This window comes from Pholis gunnellus (genome assembly GCF_910591455.1).
Source record: "Pholis gunnellus genome assembly, chromosome: 9".
NCBI lineage: Eukaryota > Metazoa > Chordata > Actinopteri > Perciformes > Pholidae > Pholis > Pholis gunnellus.
Window position 1 is genome coordinate 497,506 of NC_136535.1, and position 26,756 is coordinate 524,261.

The 26,756-nt window shown below is 40.9% G+C and overlaps 1 protein-coding gene across 2 annotated transcripts; it reads left to right on the forward strand.

Annotated features, from left to right (window-relative positions):
* Window positions 1-1,591: 1,591 nt before the first annotated feature.
* Window positions 1,592-20,072, forward strand: clip3 (CAP-GLY domain containing linker protein 3; the record flags this gene model as incomplete). 2 transcript variants are annotated; one of them, XM_079165934.1, is made up of 13 exons in its annotated part: window positions 1,592-1,967; window positions 5,418-5,557; window positions 8,423-8,516; window positions 9,202-9,363; window positions 9,458-9,576; window positions 9,824-10,060; window positions 12,520-12,655; window positions 12,800-12,955; window positions 13,124-13,255; window positions 13,694-13,817; window positions 14,114-14,181; window positions 19,343-19,415; window positions 20,018-20,072. In XM_079165934.1, 13 exons carry the CDS (start codon window positions 1,592-1,594, stop codon window positions 20,070-20,072), a joined length of 1,872 nt encoding a protein of 623 aa, XP_079022060.1. The 2 variants fall into 2 exon arrangements, with proteins under 2 accessions (XP_079022060.1, XP_079022061.1); XM_079165935.1 differs by having other exon boundaries at window positions 1,925-1,967; window positions 12,800-12,960; window positions 13,132-13,255.
* Between the last annotated feature and the right edge of the window lie 6,684 nt (window positions 20,073-26,756).

The window sequence follows — 26,756 nt, forward strand, 5'->3', positions numbered from 1 at the left end:
TCTGCTCAGGCAAGAGTCAATCAGATGAGACACACACAGCTGGCATTACATAAACCATGTTACAGATACAGGGACAGATAATTAAATCCACCCTCACAGCAGGAAGATTTTAATTAGAGCATCTACAGGAAGCTGAAGAGAGACACGGGTTGTTTCCATGTGATGACTTTGATCACGGATTGGATCAGCACAAAAGAAAAAAGGGAACAAGTATAACTTTGAGCAACGTATCCATACCCTCGTACGACACCCTACGAAGTGCGTTATCACTTTTTACATACATAGAGTCTTTTCAAAATAATCTTCCATCTTTACAGGAAACTCAGTTGGGTTTGGCAAAAAACCAACTTAGTTAGATTTAGGAATAGATTCTTGTTGTCGTTGCCAAAGTACGCAAGTTACGTGACAAATAAATCAACGTTGACCTCTTTATACATGCCCACCGTGTGTGATTTAGCTGTCTTTATACATCCTTGTTCAAGATTACGTGGATTAGATATGAAATTATATTTGTGATATATTATGTTCGTAGGTATTGCAACGAATTCAGGATAAAACCAGCCTGCATTGAGGGATGCCCCGATCACGTTTGTTTTGCCTCCGATACCAATCGGCAATCGTTGATCTATTTTGGCAGATACAGATTGTTTTTTTTGTTTCGTTATAACAGTTACAAAGCTCCAGATTATTCACCACCAAATATTTTCAACCGCTCTGAAGTCAATGTAAACCATCAGAAATTCTAAATATTATCCTTTTCCTTTTTTTATAGTCATATTTGCATAAAAACACAGAAATAAAAGGAATTAGCAGTTTTATTTATGTACTAAATGTTCCTTCAAGCTAGTGTGGAAGCAGTATTCCGTTTATTTAAATGTGAAAGTGCAATGAATTATTTTGTTCCTAAAATGAATAATCGTGATAAAAAAATCGTGATCTCACTATTTATCAAGATAATTGTGATTATCATTTTGGCTATATTCGTGCAGCCCTCGTATTTCATATCATATGGAACGACGAGGCAGGAAGGAGTTCAACAATCTCTCTTCATCTTATTCATGGCTGAGACCAAATCATTTCAATGCATCAACCTAATATTTCAGTTATCAAGCCAAGTGGCCATGCAAGGTCCGACTAACGCTGTCTTTTTTAGATTCTTATTTTTCTGGGATTTTACAAGATCAAACTTGGGATCTTGGGATAAGTGTCAAATCATGATTTTTAGATTCACGTCTCAAGTCGACAGCTTTGTCGAAGCTTCCATTACTGGGTATCCTCACATTTGTTTGAGCTTTTGGATGTTGAGTTTGTTTGGATTTTTTAAAATGCAACTTGGACAACAATGTTAACAAATGTACAGAGGTGTCATTAAATCAGTTTAAACTGATCTACTTGTTAAAAAAAGTATTGTTGATGAACATGTGTGACCTGTGATGCAATACAGGCAAGCAGAATATACATATACATAATCCTGCATATTGATGTGATTTGGTGGAGGAAGTTGTGTTCCTGCTTAAAAAACAACAATATTTGACGTTATAAAAAGTGTCTCTCTGTCTCTCTGACAGGCCCAGCTGCAGCACCCCTCACCATGACTAAAGAGGAGAACCTGGAAGTCCAGGAGAAGGAGAGGCATGACAGGGAGGAGCAGGAGGAGGGGAAGGTCCAGAAAGAGGAGGAGGAGGCACTGACTGAGGAGGAGGAGGAGGAAGAAGAAGAGGAATATGACCTAGAAGAGGAGAAGGAGGGGGTGGAGAGGGCAGAGGTGGAGGATGAGGAGGAGCAGGAGGAGCAGGAGGAGAGAGAGGAGCAGGAAGAAGAGGAGAATCCACAGGCCGGTCGGGAGTGTGACGCTGATCCAGAGCCCGAGCCACTGTCAGTGTCCCAGTACCAGAGTCCGGTTCACGAGCCACGCCGCCGAGCCATGGTGCACCCCTCCGCCCAGGCACCGCTGCCCAAAGACTACAGTACGTTATACCAGCTTAAATACTACACACTGCCATACCACCTTAAATACACACTGTCATATCCCTTTGCCCAGGTATACTATACCTGAAGACTATGCTAGGTCATACCACCTTAAATACATACTGGAGTAACACTGTAAATAAACACTGTTACACCACCTTGAATACTACATACTGTCATACCACTAATCATATACTGTTGTAACACCTTGAATACATACTGGAATACCAGCATGAATACACACTGTCATATCCCTCCGCACAAGGCTTACTTAACCTAAAGACTGATGGTAGATCCTACCACCTTGAATACTGTCATACCACCTTAAATACAAACTGTTGTAACACTTTGAATACATACTTGCACCTTAAATACACACAGGCATACCCCTCCATCCAGGCACCACTACCCAAAAACTACGGTGTGTCATTCCACCTTAAATACTGTTATGGCCAAAAAACAAGGTGGTCACGGCCAAAATGCCAAGCTCATGACTACGTCCATTTCTTATATACAGTCTATGTGTCCAAGGGCCGCAATACATCATACCAACTTAAATACATATTCATACCCCTAACCAAAGTCTAGAGTATGCCATACCACCTTAAAACCATGCTGCATGCAACAGACATTCGTGTATTCACATTCAGTAGGTACCCCTCTATACTAAGATTTCATTGTCACCTGGACATTTTTATAAAGACAAAACGGTACATTTGTATTTTTAGACTACAGAAAGTGGCACACAGTATTATCCTCTTTAAATCATATTAAGCAATTTTGTTTGCTTAATAGTAATTGTGTCCAGAGTTTTGTTTTGCATGTTATGGATAAACAGTCAACAGACTGAAGTCAATGCAGAGTCCAGCCTCTAATTACCACAAAACATCAACATGAAAAAACAACCACAGTAAGCTAACCTCACATAGCCACAAAACGCACATAGAAGCATGTAGTGGTGAAAAGTAAAGACACTATCTGAATCATAGACCTCAGCGGATTGTTGGTGCACACAGTCTTGTATTAGTGACAGCTTTGATCGACCCATAGCTTTGGAAAGCTCTGGAATGACTTCTGTGTGGATGATAGGCTCATTGGTATTCATCAGACAAAATCAGTGCATGTCCTCTCCATTATCCAGCAGGGAATACAGAGCGGTCCTCACCAGCACCAGTTCATCATTCACTAAAATGAAGAGGATAGCTTAGATCAATGGTTCCCAAACTTTTTGATGATATAGGAACATTGTAAACCCCCCCCCCCCCACCGGACACGACCCCACCCACCCCAAATTAGTCGTACATTCTTTGTTTTGAATGAATTGCATTATAATATTTAAACTCTCTCATATTTGTTTTTCTTTCTAAAATAAGTACATATCACTTCACTTTTCCACTTCACGTTTTATTGTTCAGTTTGTTTTACTTTAGATTGCTCTTAAGTAGTGCTTTCAGACATTACTTGCATTACATTCTTGAATATATTTTCAAGTAAAATGAACTTCAAATGTTAAAATTGAAGTTAGGAACAGTGCAACAACTTACATTTCCCCAACTAACAGTAGGTTTTTCAAACTGAATTACTGTGCAAGAAAATAAAACATCCTACATACAGAATAATGATCAAAGACAAGATGTGCAAGTTACTCAGTACTTTCTCTGCATAGGCACATATAAAATGTATAAAATGAACTTAATAAAATGAACTTAATTTCTTTGTGCAACGTATATTTCCCCACATTTAACAGCGAGTTGTGCTTTCACAGGGACAGATGCAGCTTTTACAAAGTGACTCTGCTTGGCATGACAGTATTTTAAGACACACAACACACTGGAGTCTCTCTTCTTGGCCGACCATACTGCTTGTAAAGCCCAGGGACAGATACGCCTCATTATATTTTCTTGCTTTTACCTTTTTTTGTGCCGTTGTTGTGGTGGTCGCGTCGCCTGTTACAGCTGTAACAGACTTGCCATTTGATTTGCGCTTTATACCAGTCACACATTTGTCCATCTTGATACATCGCTTCCTTCCTATCTCTTATCTTTTTCTCTTTCTCTTTCTGTGTCGCTGTGTCTCTCTCTCTCTCTCTCTCTCTCTCTCTCTCTCTCTCTCTCTCTCTCTCTCTCTCTCTCTCTCTCTCTCTCTCTCTCTCTCTCTCTGGTTTTACTGCTAGTTGGTCTGTAACATGAGCTGCTCTGGGGGGCGTGGTTGGAACACAGTGCACGTCATGTCCGTTCCGGTAGATTTCTTTTTATTTCTTAGGTGCAACCATATGATATAGTGCCCCCTATCTTTACAACTTGTTTGCAATTGTATTTGTTATAATTTTATTTTAAATTGTTTTACCGGTGTGTGTGTGCCTGTGTGTCTGTGTGTTTGTGTGTGCCTGTGTGTGTGGGTTGGTGATGAAGTCGCGCCCCCCCTGTAGTTCCACTGTGCCCCCCCTTAGGGGGCGCGCCCCCCAGTTTGGACACCACTGGCTTAGATACTGAAATAGCATCAGTTATGGCAGAACTGAAGGCTTTTCTGGATCAAAAAGATGTTTTTGCTTTTCACAGGACCGGCCTTGGTAAGAGTTTGATTGACAGATGGTTGATCCAATCACCTGCCAAGTATTATTTTGTTAGCTTCTGGTGTGTGTAGATCCCATGTCAGCTTTTCTGATGGTTCTGTGTAACAAACCATCTTGCTTGACAGATTAGCTGGACTCACCCTGACCATCTTTCATGCATAGGGGCCGATTTTGATTATACTGGGGTGTCTCCTCGATTCCTGGAGGAGGAGGCAAAGAGGTAAGCAAGGAAGAGACGCGAGGAGAGAGGGGTCGAGGCAACAGGCATTTAATAAATAAGACATCCTTGCCTCTGAGTTGTCATTTTAAAGGGACGTCAATTAAATATAACATCTGTCCAGGCGGAAACCTCCGGTTATGATGAGGGAAGCCAATGTGGAAGTGTCTTAAACATGCATTCTCTCTACTGACCAGCAGGGGGCGACTCTTCTGGTTGTAAAAAGAAATCTGATTGTATAGAAGTCTATGAGAAAATAGATACTACTCTCTTCATTTATTACCTCAGTAAACATGGGTTTATGGTCTCAGCCTTCTTCAATGACAGCATGATGTTCATTTAGTAAATGATGGTCCATTTAGAGTCAAAGACACAATAGAGCAGGGTATGCTTTAGGGCAGGGCTACCTTGTGATTGACAGGTCCCTACCATTGATGTATACGGCGACTCTACATCACTCCTCCGCGGTCGAAATATGGACACTTCCGTTCACTGGTTGCAGAAAGCCAAGATGGCAATGGCTGAACTCAAGGCTTCAAAACGACAGTCCACAAATCTATGGGTCTAGTCATGATGACTCATCACATCTACATCAACTGTCCATTGTTTTGTTATAGCATACTGGGTTTATGTCTTAACTTTTCTCATCTCCATCTCCAGCCTTCACCTTCTTCGACCCCAATGACCCGGCCTGTTTAGAGATCCTCATGGATCCTCGGACCACCATCCCGGAGCTGTTTGCCATCGTGCGTCAGTGGGTTCCCCAGGTGCAGCACAAGATCGACATCATCGGCAATGAGGTAAGAACACTAAAACACAAGCACACTGAAACACTTCCATCCCTGTTTTGTGTCAGTTTGTATTTAAAGTCACAGTGATGTGTTAAATGGTTAGACAAATCATTTATTTGTCAACTTACGGAAACCTTTAATAATCTATTATTGGTTTTAGTCATTTATAAAATAAGAATACTAAAGTTTTTTAGATTTCGCTTCACTAATGTGGATCCTGTTTTTTCAAACATCAATCTAACTTTATTTGTACAGTAAGCACCTTCTGCATGGAGGTTAGTGCAAAGTGTTTTGCAGCTGACTGACAAGCTGATATAAAGACAGTGCAAATGCAAACATTAACTAGATACTAATGCACACAACACATAGAAATAATAAAAACAATACGATAGATAAAATGCAGTAAAATAATGAAATATATAAAAGGTATGTCAAGTTTAGGAATCACAAGCATGTCAACAGACAGGCTGATGCTAAACCATCTAGTGCTTTATAGACTAGAGAAAGATTTATAAGATTAAAATGAAAAATGATGGGCCAATTCTGTATCAATATGAACAGATTTAAGACAGGAGTGCATTGCAATAGTCGAGCCTGCTCAGAGTGAAAGAGCACATTAGTCTCTTTGTCCCCATCCACATTTAAGGCTGTTCTTCAGAGGATAAAATCTGATTTAAATACTGAGTCAAACATGACACAGAGGTTTCTTGCCTGTTGGCTTGGGGTAAAAAGGGAAGCAGCTAATGCTAAAGCTAAAGCAGCTAATAGTAATGCTACAGAGGCTAACTTAAAGATGTGGCTCGAACCTTTAACCAGTTGTGTTTAACTGCATGTCTGCATCGCCTGCCTTATAGTTGTTCTGGCATGGAGCCTGAAATCCACACTCATTTTCACATTGACCCATATTCAACACACACACACACACACACACACACACACACACACACACACACACACACGCAGAGTTAATTAACAATACAATCCCACTGAGCAGTGTGGAGCTGCTGTTAGAGATGTAAAAGCAATGCCTGAAGGCTGGACTTAACATTTCAGATTTGATTCGGTTTCAGGCACAAAATATGATCAAAATGTAATATTAATAATAAAAATAATAACAGAATTGAAAGCTGCTACAGAATAACTGCCAAACAGGTTTATAGCATAAAGGGTAACCAACTGAATACCCTTCTGCTCACCCCTCCATTTCCAAGCGCGTCAGAGAACTACGGTGACCTTTAGGTGCATTCAGGCCACCAAGTTCAAGCTGCCACTTCAACGTAAAAATGCGAAAGGCCCTCACCAAAGCCACTGTTTGTTTTGTCCTTTCTGGGCTACAGTAGATACATGGCGGTCTCTGTGAGGAGGACCAGCTCCCTATAGATAGGAAGGGCTGACCCTAAGCTATAAGAAGGATTCTTAGTTTCAGGTGATTAAACATTCATGAAAACAAAGTTGTACATACATTCAATTTCTGCCAATAAATCCCCTAAATCCTACACACTGGCCCTTTAACACACAAACAAGGTGATGCTGACCCAGTTCAAATGGCTGCATGGACTTCAAAACAGAGACAGAGCTGAGAGAAAGTGATGCAGAAGGAGAGGGAGATTAGAGGGAATGTCATTGAGGCTCTACCATGACTCAGCAGAAAGCTGAGTCAGCCCGGAGGACTTAAACGGTGACATGACTGAAACAGACAGGATGACAGGGAAGCCTCATTCAGACAATCGCTGACATTTCCCTCCATGTGTAGTGCAACAACTTCCTCTAAAGATGTTTTAAAGCCTCATATCTGTATGGTTGGTTGTAAATGATATTGTAGAGAGCTGAAGAGCTTCAGGTTCTGGTCCAGAAGTTGGAAAACCTGTAAAAACTGTTAATTCAACATTTAGTTTTTAGTGGCTTTTCTCCTATAATCCCAAGAACACACTGCTGCTTCGTATTGTTCACACTAAAATTATGAGCATCAGAGAGGGAAAAAAAACAGCTGTAGATATGAGGAATTTCAATATCTCCCACTTTCTGAGAGGAACAATGGAAGTGTCAACAAACTGGCACTTACAAAGAAATTAAATCCAATATTTACAAGTCAATTCAGCTGATGACACTGTTTCTTCTGGGTTTCATTTGTTAACAAACTAGTACAAATATGTAAAACGATAAAACATACCTGATTTAGGCTGGATTTCCACATAAAACAATAATTAAAAGTGAATGAATACATTTTATTTATACAAAGTCAATGTACGGTTTAAATAAATGATAACCTCCTGACTTGAGAAGCTCAACAGTGTCCAGAAATCATGACCTGATTAATCAAGATAATCCACAGAGCTCGTTGTAGCAGTTTTATTCATAGGAACTAATAGCTCATGATTTCTGGAAAGAGACATCGCTGTTAAGTTTCAAATGTATTTTGGGTGATTTTAGTGCCTTTTAGTTTCATTATATTGATAAGGCAGACATCTCTACGACTGATACCTTCAAACAATTTAGATTTATAAATAGCAGTACAGGCAAGAAGACAAATAAGTATTTTTGATTTTGGAGTGAACTGTCCCTTTAAGTCACTTCTGCATTGGCTTCGCTTTTCAGACCAGGAGGCTACTTCCACCTATTTTATATCTATGATATAAGGAAATGAGGAGCGCGCAATATTCGCGATATTCACCCATAACGAGTCACCCATTTTCTTCTGTCCCTTTCGTACAAGGAACAGACATTTAACTAAAGATTCATTGAGGTGATGGTGGGACAGGTGCAGTACTGACATGGTAGCTAACATATAAACACCTACAGTGAGTTCTCCACTAACAAGAAAAAAATGGTGTCTTTGAATTGTCCATCGTGTCTCTCTCTGTTTTCCTGTCTCAGATCCTGAAGCGCGGTTGCCACGTGAACGACCGCGATGGTTTGACCGACATGACGCTGCTTCACTACAGCTGTAAGGCTGGAGCACACGGAGTTGGTAAGATACTTATTTAATATGGATCCAGTCAGTCAGTCTGATTCGACCTGGTTCAGCTACACTGTAATCAGTAAAAGGAAGAGCCTGGTGTTGTTTTTATCTTTTAATTAAACCAACAATTACCTGATTCTGCTGACAAATATAATGTGTTTAGCCAGAGCACAAAAGATTTTCTTCATTAATCGATCGATCGTTTGGTTTGTAAATAGAGTGAAAAGAGTGAGAAAGGGCATCACAATTACCCAGAGCCCGAAGTAAGACCTTCACAATGTTTGTTTAGTCCAACCTATGGTCCAAACCTCAACATTATTGATAATACATTCATACATTATAAGATCTGGAATCATCAAATGTTTTTTTCATGACAAATTACTTCAACCATCAATATAGTTTCAAATAGATTTTCTGTCAATCGACTAATTGATTGTTGGACTAATCGTTTCAGCTGTACATTTTCATATGTTTTGGAAGCAAACATCTGAATTAATCAATTAAGTAGAAGTATCGTAGAAAGTGTCATTAAGACGCACATGTCCTATGGGTTTAGTGAAATGACTCAAATGAGCAGAGATAAAGCCCAACATCAGTTCAGTCAGTGATCTCGGAGGATCTGTGGTGTGACGGGCGGCGTCTGGGTCAGTGGTTCTTTGTGCTCCTCTTAGCTCGGTCCTCACTGTGTGTGCAGGTGACCCGGCGGCCGCGCTCCGTCTCAGCAGCCAGCTGATCGCTCTGGGCGCCGACGTGAGTCTGAGGAGCCGCTGGACCAACATGAACGCTCTGCACTATGCAGCTTACTTCGACGTCCCAGAACTGATCCGAGTCCTGCTCAAAGCCACTAAACCAAGAGGTACACACACACACCAACACACACATAATGTTCGAAGCTCAAGCTCAGGAGTGGTGGTTAGTGTAGACTTGTTCTTCTTTTGTTGTCTCCGCAGTGTTGAACTCCACTTGCAGTGATTTCCACTATGGCACAGCCCTCCACATCGCTGCCTCCAACCTCTGTCTGGGTGCAGTCAAATGTCTCCTAGAGCATGGAGCCAACCCCATTGTCCGGGTAAAAACAATTTACTTTATTTTTGCAGGGTGAGAGTCAAGCTGTAGTTTGATGATCATCATTTGTTTTCAGTAAGGTCTTCTGTTGGTTCGGCTGGATTTCCAACAGACCGATCAATGGAAATACTCTAGATACCTTACACTCTTTTCCCCAGACATAACTCCTCTTGTGGATAATCATATCATATCATAGTCATGATTCTGTCCTTGCACCCCCCCCCCCCCCCCCCTCCCCTCCCTCTCTGCAGAACGATAAGGGCCAGGTTCCAGGGGAGGTGGTTCCCGACCCGATGGACATGAGTCTGGACAAGGCGGAGGCTGCCATGGCGGCCAAGGAGCTGATGCAGCTGCTGCTGGACGCCGTCCCTCTGAGCTGCAACCTTCCCAGAGCCACGCTGCCCAACTACGACAACATTCCAGGAAACCTGATGCTGACCTCGCTGGGGCTGAAGCTGGGGGAGCGTGTGATGCTGGACGACATGAAGGTCAGAGGCTCACTGAGGATCAGGGATGTTAGTCCGTCCACAAAATGTCTTAAACAGAGAATGGGAAAATGTGCTGCCGGTATTTGAAAGCAGCTGGTTAACTCTGCTGGTTTGTTAGGAGGGTGATCGTTCAGGAAACAATCTTCAAACATTCATTGATCATTTGATCACATACACTATAACCAATTGGAATTGGAAATTACGATTCTTCTGACAAAGTTATATTTAAATAGACGTAATAATAATCAATCTTCATTTCGGATGAGCGAGGGATAACTACCAGCTGCTCAAGAATGAATGCTGCCATTAGAAGTATGACAATGAATACCTTAATAATATATGGGAATCAATTAAAATGTCCTCTTTGAGCTCCCATCTTCATTGCAACCCAGGTCCACTGTAGGAAGGGAAAGCAACATAAAACCAGTTGGAATCACCAATACGAGGGCTCTAGGGATCAGATTAACTTTCCAAAAAGAAAAATAGAAAAAATGACCTACATGTTATGTAAAAAGCATGCCTGTGATAATCCTTTAAATCTGGCAGTCCCACTATAGCCATCAGCGAGTGTTTAAGACTCAGTTTACTATTTGAATGTAACAATTGACAGAAAGAAGAGACACAGTGATCATCTGCTCATACTGAATGACAGTTCCATTGTGTATTAGTACTGCACTGGAGGTTTTACTGGTTGTCTTGGATTGGAGAGCTGTACTGGGTTTCGATCCCCGGCTCCGCTCGTCCATGTCGATGTGTCCTTGGACAAGATACTTAACTTAACCCAAAATTGCTCCCAATGAATGGCTATGAATGATTAGTTATAGACCTGATGGGCAGCAATCAGTGTATGAATGTGTGTGAATATGTGAATGACATGTAGGGTTAAAACGCTTTGAATGGTTGGACGACTAGAAAAGCGCCGTACAAGTACAAGTACATTTACCATTCACCATTCTTCACATTGTCGTGGTCGCAGTCAGACAGGAAGATGGATGACCAATTACCAACAGTGTTGTTTGTATAATAACATCAAATGGACTCACAGCTCTAAAGCTACAGGAACCAGAAGGTGCTGTTGGCTTGAACTTGAACCCGAGCCTCAGTTTTCCACTGACTTTACCATATTCACATGAACACATGGAGCATGTTGCTGATGCATTTGCTTTTTACACCTTTGTTTAATTTCCAAATATGTACAGCCACGGGTTCTATAAGTATAAATTTGCCTATGAAAATAGAAAATTACACATACGTACAAGGTGGCAGGCAGGAGGTGAAGTGAGCAGGGGATCATCCTTCAGATAGAAATGTCTGTAAGCAAGACACTGAGCTGCCTCCACTAGGGCCTGATTATCTTTAAACCAACCTTCAAGGAATATATTACATTGGAACTATAAGTGCTGAGTCAAGGTTAACAGGACTTGCTCGGATCAAACTAGGTTGTGCAACATGTTATTGAGCCACGTTTGAAGGTAGTTATAACTGTTCCAACATGAGCTAATTGTTCAAATGGGGATAACGGCACACACTTTCAGACAATCAAAGACATTCCTAGTCAACCAGTCAGTAACAAATTAAATTTAACGTCAGTTTTAGACATGTCAGAGACGGCGTGTCAGTTTCCATTTGTTACATGCATGGTGCCTTCTCAAAATAAGCTTCTGTGTTCACAGGAAACGTATCGTTTCTGCTCGATACATGCATAGAGTCTCTTTTCAAAATCAGCCTCAAATGTAGGTTTACTTAGTTTTTAGATTTACTTATGCAAAAAGACCCCAAATTGGTTAGCTTCAGGAAAAGATGGTGATTGGGATTAGAATAAGTATGTTTGTATAACTGGCGTTAGTAAAGTACAGAAGTTTCTGTTTCCAACAGTTTCCAAACCGTTTCTAAATTACCCCTTACCTGGTTTGGCATGTATGTACTGCACTGTACATTTCAATTTAAAAACACTTGCTGTCAGTTAAATAGATGGTTAAACATAAACTTAAGATGACATTTCTGGTGCTCTGATTCGAGTGAACACAATCCTGCAAGACAGATTAAAGCCGGGGTTGTTTTGTGTGATGGCTGCCTTTTGTCCTTCACACCCTCACAATGTATGAGCTCTGAACAGTGTGTTCTCACTGTGTAGCTCCAGAGAGACCAGAACAAAGATGACAGCCCGCCTGAAAACCTCAGACAGGTTGGTTGGGCGCCGGCCGGAAACGTAGACTAACTGAACTCACTGCACCACTCTGACAACATGCTCTCTCCCTGTCACGTGTCACTCCACCTGGAGCTATGATGTCACGTCTCCGTCTCCTCACTTTTCCTTTCATAAAATACAGCAGCAGACACTCAGACTATCTGCCTCCATGCAACCTAGCCTAACCTGATGGATCTCTGCAGTCATGTTTCCAGCCTGTGAGAGTTTTAACCACTAACTTCAGATCTTCGTCTCTGTGTGTCTCTCTCAGTCCGGCACTCTGAGGTTTTGTGGCACTACAGAGTTCGCCAGCGGTCAGTGGGTTGGCGTGGAGCTCGACGAGCCGGAGGGGAAGAACAATGGCAGTGTGGGCGGCGTCCGCTACTTCATCTGCCCTCCTAAACTAGGTAACATCTGCTACCATGGTGCCCGGGAGCCAGTCACTGAACCCCTGCAAAGAAAGCTCTGTTTCCTTCTTCACGACTCCCAGCTGGATAATGGTGTCTGCTGGCTTTGAGGTTTCATTGCGTCTGTCTTTTTCTGCCCTGCAGGCATTTTTGCCCCGGTGTCAAAGATTTCCAAAGCCGTGGATCAGGCACCTTCATCAGTCACCTCCACCCCCAGAACCCCCCGCATGGACCTGGCCTCTCGCCTCACCCGGAAGACCAAGAGGGAGAAAGAGAAGAAGGAGAAGCTTAGAGAGAAAGGTAATGTAGCTCTCATGTTGTCCGTCTGTGGAATATTTGTGAATGTCAAATATAAAATGTCTCAAACCAGACTCGGCATTTTAGAATACAACATTTAATCCACGGTTTCTTGACGAGTCAGGTGTGAATCTCTGTGATACAGTATGTTTGTCTGCCATGCGTTCTCAGCCCAGAAGAAGAAGTCGTCAGTAGCCAGTCTGGATCCAGAAGGAATGAACGTGGAAGTTGGAGACCAGGTTCTGGTGGCCGGACAGAAACACGGCATCGTCCGCTTCTACGGCAAGACCGACTTCGCCCCAGGTCTGTCTTCTGGGCTGACCTTTTTGACATTATTGCTGCCATAACCAGATATTATTATACAAATCATCTGAGGCTGATCTGAATCAGAAATATATATATATTGGTTGAAATTTGAAGACTATTTTCATCAAGAGTGAGTGTGGTATCATATATACATTAACAAACAGTGTTTACTTCCTGTTAGGTTCCTTCCCTTTATATACAACAGAAAATTAGACCAAACTTCATCAAACTGTCCCTGCTCATTTTTTGTCTTTGTGATTAGAGCCACCAGGACAACCTGTTCATTATTATTTTTCATCGCTAATGGTGAAAAATCCAAGAATAACTTCTTCTGGCTGACTTATTGTCTTTTTCTTTAGTCCTGAGAAAGTGACAGCTTTCATCCATCAGTGATGATTCCAGCAGGTGTGACCCGAGCTCTCTATGTCCCTGCAGGGTACTGGTTCGGCATCGAGTTGGATCAGGCCACAGGAAAACATGACGGCTCTGTGTTTGGAGTCCGCTACTTCAGCTGCCTGCCCAAATATGGAGTGTTTGCTCCGCCCTCCCGGGTCCAGAGGTAAGACACCACAAAAGAATGTTTTAGTTTTGCTAATTATATTCTTTCAAACCAAGATAACTCATACAGCTGTGGTGTATGAAGTGCATAGTGTGAGGATGTTAGAAGTGCAGGGTGATGCATTAAAATCTAAATACTGCAGGACGTTCAAACCTGTGGAGGTCTGATGCTGAGAAAGAATCCCTTATAAACCTGGAAACATTTAGTTTAGTTACATTTTCTTCTCATGAGAAATTCACTCTGACAGTATCTTCAAGTCTCTAAACGCTTGGCTGTTTTCATCGTTGTCATATCAGAATCGGAGGCCCTAAAGACGGCTCCCAGAATGACATCTCCATGGTGAAGAAAGTCCACCAAGTCACCAGTAAGTACCTTTCATTGTTCTATTGCATCACACTGACTGACAGTAAAGTGTGTGGGGAAAAGCAGGAGATCATGATGGACACAGCTGACTGACCATTCGCCACATCTGAATTTGCATAATCACGACCTATATGTCTTTTCATACATTATTTGTGTAACATGGAGGGGTCTACAACTAAATATCACTGTCAACCCTGTATTCAGTGGCGGGCCGTGCATTTTATAACTGGGCTTTCAGTGCTGTCCTACTACAGTTGAATTACCTCCTAATAACCTCATTATGACGCCACAGCTATGGGTTATAATTTGTTTTGTGTAAAAAACGCATATTTTTTCACATAACACTGCAACATTTGAAAAGTGAAATAAAATGTTACTTGAAGCTCAACACCTATGAGGGCTACAAATACACTAACTGCAGAGTGCCGATACATGAATACGCAGCATGACGGGATGCTGCGTCATTAACGGACAATACATATAGTAAAATCATTCCAGCAAAACTGCGGTGCTAAAACACGCATTTTGCCACAAACTCAAGAGCATGAGCCATTCAAATATTATTCACATCAGAGGGAACAATATTAACCATATCATAAAAACTCTACTGCAGATGTAAAAAAACAAAAGCAGTTCTCTTACCAAAGCTGCTGTTCACTTAAAGATAAAGTCCATCCTCCTTTCTTTGTTAATAAAGAGTTTAGTGACACGGTTGTTCAGAACATCGGTGCGGTTTAGTTCCAGTAAGAAGTCCTCCTCGATGTCAGTGATGACAGTCGAGCCTCCCCAGTTGTATTTCTTGAATAGGTTTTAATGCGTTTGAGGGCTGAAAATGTCCGCTCCACAGAGGCAGCAGATTTTGAGATTGTCACCGCTCAACATGTCACGCATGCCAAAACGCAAAAAATATAATGTCACGTAAAAACTTCTTTACATATCTTTAAACTTCAACTCTTTCTACTATAAAGTTCTTCTAGCTAGTTTCACAACAGTCACGCTAGCCCACTCACCAATCAAGCTGCACGTTATTGATGTCGTACTTGTAGGCCAGCTAGAATCTCTGACATGTCAAAGAATACGCCCAACATGTCAAACTAAAGATCTGATTGGTTGAAGACTATGACAATCAACAATATCATCCCCATTTACTTAAACTGCAAACGGTTTCACTTATAATTCTGAAGGTCTCGGGCAGATTTTTTTACTTAGAGACAGCATAGGGGCGAAATCTGATTGGATAAAAGCTCTACTTAAAACAAGCTGCACTGGAAGCAGCGCTGCAGGCTGGAAGCAGATCAACTGAGGAAGACAGTAGCTGTACAATGAGAAAATATGCTAATGCTAAATATTTTGAATACATGTAGTGTATTTATGAAAAATAATTAAATTATAAAATAGCTATAACTTTGTGATTCTGTCTAGGCCAGCAGAGAAGGCCTTGCTGGCCCTGAAGGCCCACCACTGCCTGTATTGTAAGGACAATGAAACATTGAACAATAATACATCATTTCCTTTTAGGGACCAGAGGCATGCATTCATAGAGCTGGAGATAGCATCACTGGGTTGTGTTTGTGTTGTGATGGTGGTTACAGCTCAGTGACCTTTATATTAAACCAGTGGTGGGCCGTCAGGGCCTCCAAAGCCTTCTCTGCTGGCCTAAAGAGAATCACAAAGTTATAGCTATTTTATAATTTAATAATTTTTCTTAAATACACTACATGTATCATAATTGATAAAAAGATTTTTCCCATTATCTTATCTTCTCATTGCACAGCTACTGTCTTCCTCCGTTGCTCTGCTTCCAGTGCAGCTTGTTTTAAGTAGAGCTTTTATCCAATCAGATTTCACCTCTGTGTCTCTAGGTAGAAGAGAGGCCCCAGGCCTGCAGACTCACCAGTGCCTCCATGTGCAGTTTAAGTGAATGGGGACAATATTGTTGATTGGCATAGTGTTCAACCAATCAGATCTTTAGTTTGAGATTCTTTGACGAGCCAGAGTGGCCTGCAGGCCTACAGCTACGTCAGCATTAGCAGCAGCGCTGTGCTGTGATTGGTCAGTGGGCGAGCACGTGACTGTCGTGAAACTTAACAGCAGAGGCTTAGTCGAGTAGTGAGAGTTCATATTGAAAGATATGAATGAAATTATGATATTTTTTGCATTTTGCTTGGTGTAGATTTTAAATTTTTTTTTACCTAGCTTTGTTTTTTAACACTCAATGGCTGAAGGAGGAGAAATGGATTTGTGAGTTGGGATTTAACCGTGGGATTAAACTCTTTGTCAACAAAGAAAAGAGGATGTGATCAGCATTTGGTAAATCAACTGGTTCGTTTTTTTACATCTAATATCTGAATGGCCCTTGAGTGTGTAGCAGAATGCATGTTACTGCTGTTGTTTTTCCGTTAAGCTAGTTAGCCTAGCCTCCCGGAACACTTGCGGAGCATCAGCTGTTTTTTGTTGTGGTTCTTTTTGTTCCAGTTCAGAGGTCACACAGACCGTTGTCTCCTAGTGAGCGCAGAAAACATTATATTTCCTACAATTTAAGCTTCTGTATTTTCCAAATGCACTAGTATTATTCAAATGTATTGTTCGGTTTGTAAGCCTCGTACCGAACGGTTTAATACAAATACGTAACGTTATATAGTTACAGCCCAAGAAACGAATAATAACCCTAGCTGTGGCGCCATCATGTGGTTATAACAGGGGTGGGCAAACCTTTGCCCACGGGGGCAACATTGACTTTTAAAATTTGACAGACGGGCCGGGCCAGTAGCAGATGGATGGAGAGATTGTGTGAACTAATATAAATTACAAGTAAAAGCCATTACCTAAAAAGTAAAGAAAACTTACATTTAATTTCAGTGGGAACTGTGTTGTTGGTCACCCTTTATTACCAGTGCATCAAAGTTTGGTGTCAGTTTGGTTGTGGCAATTCACAGGACAGATCTGAGGTGTTCCTCAGTTAACTGGGATATGTGACGTGATTTGTTGATGTTCATCACGCTGAACGTCTGCTCACACACGTAGGTAGAGCCAAACAACACCAGCATCCTCTGTGCCACCTCCTGATGTTTGGAAACTTAACTTCGCTTAGTGAAGCATAAAACTCATCCAGTTTAAGGGGGTTGAAAACGGCGTTTCAGCATCGTTTTAGAAATAATCTCCGTCCAGACTAAAACGCCTGAAAACGAATATCACGTGACTATTCACGTACACTGGGCATGCCCGTGGGTGCCGTGTAAACAGGAAGTAGATTGGTTGCTTAGCTAAACAAAATACGAGAGAGTAATAAAGTCTTTAATAATGAAAGATAAGATCTTTTCTAAAATCTTCCTCTATTGACTCAAACAGACACATTTAGTGGAAAGTTTAAGAAGTTTTATTTTTCAGACAACCTTTTTTGCACCACGGACCGGCTTCATGTAAGACAATATTTTCACGGACCGGCATTCAACGCGTGGCGGATAAACACGACAAAATAAAATGATACGATCGGCATGAAAACAAATAAAAAATGCATAAATAAATACTGCTCACAATAACGCTGAATCAGTGGAGCCCTGAGCTGGTTTCTCTGCAACGAGACGGTCCCATCTGGAGGTAATGGGAGACAATGACACCCGAAGTGTGTTCCTCGTGTCCAGACTACTTTGTTTTATTTTGATTATTGTCACTGCAGAACATCCTGCTTCACAAAGATAGGATGTGTGAAATGGAAGCAGGGTTTTCAGTGCTTTAGTGGCGATCTCAGGATATTCAGCCTGGATTTTAATCTAAACACCAGCAGAGTTGTTGTCTCAAACATACTTTTAAGGCCACCGTCATTTATAATCTCCAGCAGCTGGTCTTCCTCTGTCACCACATATTCTGCAGAGCGGGTTTGGTGCGTCAGAAATACTCCTGATATTTAATTAGACTCCTGATATTGTCTGTTAAATGAAGCTTTCATTTTCTTGGAAGTTGTAGGCTCCTTAGTGGCCTTTCTCCCTTTGCAAAGAAGCTCTCCAGAAGTGTTTTACTCATTTTCGCTAGTTTGCGGGCAAAAAAAATCAATAAAACTGAAATAATATAATATGTATTCTTTCTGTGCGGCCCGGTGCCAAATGACCCACGGCCCGGTAGTTGGGGACCACTGCTCTATCTCACACATCAAATTTACTTTAAAATGAACACGTACACATACACGTTTACAGTAAACGTGTATGTGTACGTGTTCATTTTAAATGGTAGTAAACGGTTTACTAAATCATGGGTCCATAAATGTGGTCAACACACGTCTCTCACTCGTTTCCTCAGTTTCGTTGTTGTCTGTTCTCACTCGTAGCTCTGCTGGTGGTTTAACTATCTGTCTACTGGAGAGCAATTCATGTTTTGTTCCTTTACATTTAATCTGCAGACTTCACAATAGTTGTGCAGAACAAAATAAGCATTAATAAGGACAGGAAAGTCCTCCGTTGTGTGTCCATCACCCTCCCTAAAGCCGCTAACAGTGACTTCAGACGGCCGCTCCGTAGGTCTGGTAACGCCGCTGGACACGCTGCTCACTAATCGTTCCAATAACAGCTGCTTCCTCCTAATAATGCAGACTTTTACTGAACAACAGCTGCTAGTAAAGACAACACGTCAGTAACACCTGTAATCAGTTGTCCATGTTGAATTAACCTGGTAGTTGATCAGTAATCAATGTTGTTGTTTGTGAGCTTCCGGGTACGGGTCACGTGATAACAGTGGTGTGAAGAACCAGGGAAGTACAGTCGTGACTGCTAAGAACCAATCAAGTAGCAATCACTGTCCTGTGGGCGTCATCTAGAGAGAACAGACCAGACCCCAGCAAAGGTCAATGTGTCTGGAGTGTGCCATCTATTGGGATCAACTGAAACGCCGGGTATTGCCGGTAAAAGGCTAAATGAATGCGGTCTTTACTATAATTTGGACAATTTTGTACCAATATTTGAGGGCCGGATTAAAAAGCCCAACGGGCCGTATATGGCCCGCGGGCCGTAGTTTGCCCATGCCGGGGTTAAAAGGTGGTATTTAAGCAGTGAAGGCCCAGGTATAAAATGCACGGCCCGCCACTGTATTAAACCTTAAATAAACCATTAAAGGAGATGTCCTCTTTGTATTGATATCACTTACAGACTCTTGCTTGTTCTTTGTTTGTTCAGTGTCACAGCCGAAGCGTAACTTCAACACGATGCGTTCTCCTAAAGACCTGACGTCTGAGAACTCCATATCCAGGTGAGAACACAGAGACACCGGCTCTCCCACTACTAATAATAAACCTGTTCACATCCTATTCTAACCTTCTGCCTTAAAATCCCCAAATATCCCAAAATATTGAAATGTTCACATGTTAACAACTTTAACATTCTTGAACAGCTCAAGATGGTTGTATGATTACAGAGTTGGCAGTGGTGGGATATAACAAAGTACATTTACTCAGGTACTTTACTTAAATACAAAATTGAGGTACATTTAAATCCACTTCCACTACATCTCAGAGGGAAATATTGCACTTTTACTTCTCCTTTATATGTATTATTTGTCAGCTAAAGTTACTTTACAGATTGAAATACAGTATTTACAATGAGCGCCACCTCATGCAACACATTGTTGCATCAGTATGCAGTACAATACTCACAGGGGACATTTTCTGCCTTTGATATTTAAAAACTTTTACTTACTTTTACTGAAATTTTCATTGCAGGACATTTACCTGTAAAGGAGTATTTTTATATAGCAGTTTTACTACTTTTACTAAAGTGAGGTATCTTAATAAAGCACTAGATCTTACCCTGTACAGTAGACCTAAATCTCCCTTCTCTCCTCTTCTCCACCAGGTTGCTGTTCTGCTGTTGGTTTCCGTGGATGCTGCGTGCTGAGATGCAGTCCTAACCACGCCCTCCTTCTGCTTCTCCACCTGACCGATCTCTCCACTTTTCTCTATCTTCATCTTTTCCTTTTGGCTTTCCTCTCTCTCTCGGGCTCTTCAGACGTTCACAGTCAGACTTCTCGTAGTGAAACCCCGTCCCTCTTCTCTCTTACCCTCAGCCCGAATCCCTCTAATTTAGCCGTTCTATAGCAAAATCTATAGTGCCTTGTATCTGATCAAAACGTCCTGCATTCCTTTCATGAAACTGAGCTAAAGCAATCGCCCTAAAATATTATCTTTACACGTCCCATCATTTAGCCGTTCTCATCACATTGTCCCAGCTTTGTCCAAGTTATGTCTATATTTGAGCCAACAAAAACCACATGGCATCAGTTTGTGCCGCTGCATGTTTTGCTTTAGCTACTGCGCGATTTGGGTCTCAACCAAATTTGGTGGTTGGCACCAGCTGTAGCTTCAAATTAGGAATAATGCTAATGCTTTGTCCCGTGGGTGTACAATAAGAACAATGATGTTTGCCAAACGAATCCCGTGATTGCACATTATTCTGAGACTTGAGAACCAATGGCCGCCGTGGCAGCTGTGAGAGAGCCACTGGAAGCATTCATCTTCTTAATACCTGTAACGCTTGGAACTGCATCTCACACTTGTTTCACTTGAGAATTTCAAGAAATAGTGTGTGAAATTTGGTTCTGCAGAGCTCGAAGCGTACAAAATGCTTCAGGTATCAAGTTGTTTGTATGTTGGATCTAGATCTGGCTGCTACTTGACTCACCTGAGACTAAGAAAGTAACCCTAGAAACCTAGAAACTCTAGACTGTGTGTGTTGTCACCTGCATGCTTTAATCTCAGATGTCGAACTGAAAACAGGGTTATTCAACTACTTACTTTTTTGTATTTTATCGTAGTGTTACAGTCATATTTTTTTATCTTTCAAATGTATGCGACAGGCATAGTTTATTCGTGGTTCTTGGTCTCTATGAAATATTTCCTGCTCTGTAGTTGATGTGGATGCCAACATTTCATCACAGCAAATCAGAGTTGATGTGTTCTTCACAACAAATCTGAACAAATAGCTGGATTTGACTTTTTGCTTCATCCGTTAATGTAGTCGTTAATAGATGAAGTACTGTCGTTAGACATTATAGTGACTCAACGCCTTGAACAACTGTCATTATTAATCAGTGTTTGCCATCTCGTTAGAGTTATAATACAATATATTATGGAATTACTGTCAAGAGTCATTCTCTGTCGTGAACCAAAAGTGCTAACATACCCAAAACAATTACTTTCTTTGATGCAACTTAAAAATCAAAAGAGTTTTCTGCCCGGCTACATTTGATATTGATGTTTTTTTGTGTTGCTGTCGTCATGCTTGCATCTGAAAATAAGGTTAATTTGAATGTTAGCTTGAAAACAACATTTAATCAGTTTGGTCAACTGTACAGCTCTGTGTCCCCTCGTCAAACATTCATCTCCTGCATCTTATTTACACCCTGGATAAGGTGTCCAGAGAGGCCATGATATTTGTAAAAGCTCTCGTCTATGCTTTTCTCCCCAACCTCTCTCATCCCTCTTTCTCCATTCAAATAAGACTTTGCTTCTTCTTGTGAATGTGGGCATCTGCGAAAAGACAAAACACGAGTTGATCTAAGCTTGCGTGCGTTCGCTTAATGTTAAAATCTCTGAGTGTGGATTATTGAAAACAGCAATATGTAAACAGTGTACCTATCTCTGTGTGGAAATGCTTCTTGTGTTAATGTCTCTTTACACTCTGTCAACACCCTCACAGAGCGCTGAGCAAGCTCACGAGGCTGCCGGGGACGAGACACTTTTTTTTCAGAATTTGGGGTTTTATGATTTATTGATTTCAACCTAAACATTTGCTTTCCTGTAAAGATGTTTTTTAATCAATCCCAAAAGTGGTTCCTGAATTTTGAAGCATGCCTCTGAAGCCGGTAAACGTACTCCTTCACTTGGGTTGTGTCTGTGTGGTTTCACAGTAAAGAGCCATCGAACTGAACTTTGGTGTAGGTTGGAGTATTTCTGTAGAGGATACACTTTGTGGTTGCGCCGACACACTGCTCAACATCACAGTAATGATAGTTACACTCAAGCTGCAGAGCCTAGTCGGGGCTTTTCATTCTCGCCTATGAACTCAAGGCATGAATTTGAAGATGAGAAATTAATTCCCAGCAAAAGATCAAATGTTGCAAGTCGTATTTCACTTAACTCTTAAACTTTACGGATTGAGTTAATTGTCGTCCTGATCGGTGAACAGAGCACTGATCAGCTGAGCATTTTGAACACAAACTCCTGCCCTGTCAGCGCTTATGTCAGGGTGTTAGTTGGCCCAACAGTCTGCAGTTCAGCTGGTTTTATCAACTTGGTAAGGTGCAGAACACTAAAGGAAAAGAAAGGAAATGGAAAAGGCATAGTCAGCAAATTCAGGGTTCCCACATTTCTTGGAAAAAAATGGAGTTGTGAAACTACAATCTGTCCTGAGACACCAATTTTGGTTTTAGTTAGCTTGGACTTTTTTAGAAATGTTTAAAAGTTTTATTGGAATCACTAAATTAACTTAATGTCAACTGATATCAAACCAAAAGATGTTTCACATCTATGTCACTAAAGTCAGATATAAACTCTGCTTCAGGACACTTTAAAAAAAATGCTCCAGCATTAATTGGTTATTGGAACCATCCTTAATGTTCCACAAGACAATTTCTTGAAAATATGATAATCTTGATATCACGTATACATGATATGCAGATGACTCACAGCTTTACTTCCTACATTTCTGCTGTTGGCTGCTTTCCCCTGCCATGCCACTCAATCCTGAACAAAAGAACCAGATGAACTAAAGTAAATCTCCATGTTGTAGTTTATATCTCTTTTTAATTTCACACAAAAAATCTTTGGCTACAAATGCACTGCTGCAGCACGTGGTTCAACGCTAAAGCTCCACAAAGTCACAATGTGCTGACTCTCTCCTCCCAGGTGAGCATAGACATCAGTGGAGCTCGGTGATGGAGAGGTTTGTCTTTGTACAGTAACCGTACAGTACAGTCAATATGTCCCAGTGAAGACTGTTGAGTTGAACATAGTGTTCTTACTGCGGTGTGATTATGGAGCTTTCTCTGGCTTGGCCACTAAGTGTCACTGGTGAGTCTGGTTAATCATTTCAAGACCTACAACATGTTACTCAAGCTTTCCTCATTACATATTCTTTATTTGATTTGCCATTGTAAGTAAAAAGATAATAAATTCGGAGGGGGGGTACATTTACTGAATTCTTTGAAATTTAAGTCACAATTTTACAAAAAATATACATTTCAGTTGAGGACATTTGTGACAAAGTCAAACAGTTTTACTGTTTCAGTTTAAAAATGAATAAAAATAGTATTATTTAGAGTATTTAGAGTGTTTAGTAGTGTTGACCTTAATCTCAGAAAGCTCGTAGTTTTTACTCTGAATTACCCGCGCTGTAATTATTAATGTTGCACTGACGCTGGCCCTAATATGCTCTCGTAGAGATTTGCTCCATTTAAAGGACTCTGCTTTTTTTTTATTGCACCGGTTGTTTTAACTTGTTAAGAATATACAGTATATAGCCTATATTTTGATAACTTCACTAAGTGTACTTTTTGTTCTTGTTTGTTTTTTAGTGTGTATGTGCTACGTTGTGCTCGGTTACAGTCCGTATGTTAGTAACTCCTGTTTTAAAAGTGAGTGAGGCTAACTGACATTAACGGGAAACAGGAGAATGAGCATTGGACGTCTTCATCCTAACAGATACTCACTGCATGCTCTCTCTCTCTCTCTCTCTCTCTCTCTCTCTCTCTCCCTCTCTCTCTCTCTCTCTCTCTCTCTCTCTCTCTCTCCCCCTCTCTCTCTCTCTCTCTCTCTCTCTCTCTCTCTCTCTCTCTGTCTCAGTATTTTCTCGTTGGGGTTTTTCAATATATGTATCTTATTCTCAGCAGCATGGAAATGCTTCTAATAATAACAGTGACGACTCTATAAATATAATAAAGAATTTGATGTTGTTTTTCTACCTCTCCTGTCCATTGCTTACTCACAGAAAAGACATACCCATTTGTTTTTGTTCAATTCTGTAATAATACAAACAGTCAGGTTTAAGGAAGCCTGACTTAAAGCACTATACTTAGTTTGGCTAAGGAAAAGATCGTGAAATACTTAGTTAGGTTTGGGCGCAACAGTAAGAGGGGTTCAAACCGCTTGCTCGGCACTTCTGTGTGGAGTTTGCACATTCTCCTTGTGTCAGCGTCAGTTGTCTCCGGCTTCCACTGTCACAGGACATTTCCTGAAGGTGTGACTGCTTGATGTCTCTTTGTGTCAGTCTGGTGACCTGTGCAGAGTGAACACTACCTTCGCCTGTCAGCTGGATAAGTATGGGGTCAGATCAGTCTCAATAATCACAAATGCACACAGATAGACTCACAAATGCAAACAGAAAGATTCACAAATGCGCACAGAACAATTCACAAATATATTCGATTTACAAATGCACACAGAAGGATTTACAAATATATTCGATTTACAAATGCACGCAGAACAATTCACAAATACATTCCAATGCACAAATAAATAAATTACGATTTATATAAATGTAAAAAAAAAAATCACAAATATATTTCTGCATTTGTATGTATTTGTGTGTGGATTTGTATGTATTTGTGTGTGGATTTGTATGTATTTGTGTGTGGATTTGTATGTATTTATTTGTGGATCGCACTGCATTCGTGTACGGATTATGAGACTGTTCTGCCGTCGCTGGATTCACAAATGCGTTTTTTTCAACATAGACCTGTCTGTAGCCAATCAGATGTCAGCCTCATTTTCAACCAATCACATGAGCGCAGCTCCCCCCTCCCCTCCCCACGAGGCTGCCAGCTTTGCGCAATTTGCGTAGGCTACAGGTCAGAACTCAGCAAACAATGGCGTCTGGTAGTGGCGGCGCTCCCGCTTCAAGTGTAAGTGAAACAAGTTTAAAGTTTCCTGGCGTGCATGATTAATTACGTTCGAGTTGTGAATTATTGCTATGTCAAATATGTTGCAACATGGATGTATTTTGCGGCATTTTAATACAAGCGTTAGCTAACTGCTTTGCAATATAATGCATATGACAACATAGGATCATAAGCTAACTTAGTCACTATACAATAATTTTTACTAACTTCAAACAACATAGCCTCACCGGTAATTCGCTTGGAAATAGCTTGGTAGTTCAAACATATTAATTAATACATGAATTTAATATTAAACCACAATAAGTAAAAAAGACAACTAGATTGTGTTACTGAGTTCAAAGATTGATTGTCTTGAACATCCACCCTGTGAACTAACCCTTTGATTCGAACGTTAGCTGATTTTAGCCAGTAGAGATGCTAAGATCAAGTTATCATTAACGTTGGAGTGAATAAATTAGCCTTTTAAAAGATTTTGAAGTTGCCATTTTGAGTGCTGTCATTTTGGGAGCAGTTAACACACATTTTTCTGATCCATTTTTGTCATGTTTTACTTATTTACTTATCTATCCCCTAGGAATCACTGAGGCGTGACATCCTTCAGAGATTGCATGATAGACTGGTACACATCTTGGAGAGGCAACCTCTTGACATTGAAGGGCTACAGTTGGCATGCCGTCAGGATTTAGTTTTATTAAGTGCTCTACATGAAATAGTGGATGTAGGAGAGAATATATTGTCTGCACTTTCAAACATAAATACACTTATCCAGCAGGAGAGAGAGAATGAACAGACATTTGTAACTCTGGAGTTGCAAAGATGTTCTGGACGTGGGCGTCCACGATTGACTGTGTCATTAGAGACTCTCACACATCTTGTTGAACTTGGGCTGCCATCAAATTGCATTGCCAAACTCCTTGGTGTGTCAAGAGCAACTCTATTTAGACGGATAGACGAAAATAATATATACATGTCTCATCAATACAGTGGCTGCAGTGACGATGAACTAGATTCATTGGTCACAGAAATTAAAGGCACAATGCCAGATGCTGGCTACAGACTAGTCCGAGGTGCTCTACTTGCAAAGGGACACAAAGTGCAATGGGACAGAGTCTATGCATCGATGCATCGTGTGGACAGTGTTGGTGTGCTTGCAAGGATGAGCCGATTGGGCTGTGTGGTGAGGAGAACATACTCTGTTCCTTACCCAAAGTACATGGTGCACATTGACACCAATCACAAGCTTATCAGGTATGTCTGCATGCTATCTGTATGTACATTGTTAATTATAGTATATATTGTATTTTGTGTATTGTATTATATTAACATAGCAACCATGATAGAAGATCACATTGAACTTCATTGAATTGGAATTCCATAAGCTGATTTTGTAGTGTTCCCATTCCCACAAATATTATTTAGTGACACCTATGCTGCTAGAGATGTTTCTGTATTGTGTTTAGGAGTTACTTCTTGTCTAATTTGTTTTGGCCTAGGTACAACTTTGTTATCTTTGGGGGAATAGACGGCTATTCAAGAAAGGTAAGACTTATAATTGTCAAATACCAACAGCTGCAAAGTGTTGCTGAACATCCCTGTTGTAAGCACGGAGGATGTTTTTCTCCTTTATAAGCTTATATTGAATGATTCTCTAGTAATGAGTTGTTTTCTTAATGTTGTACGTGTCATTTGGGCATTGAT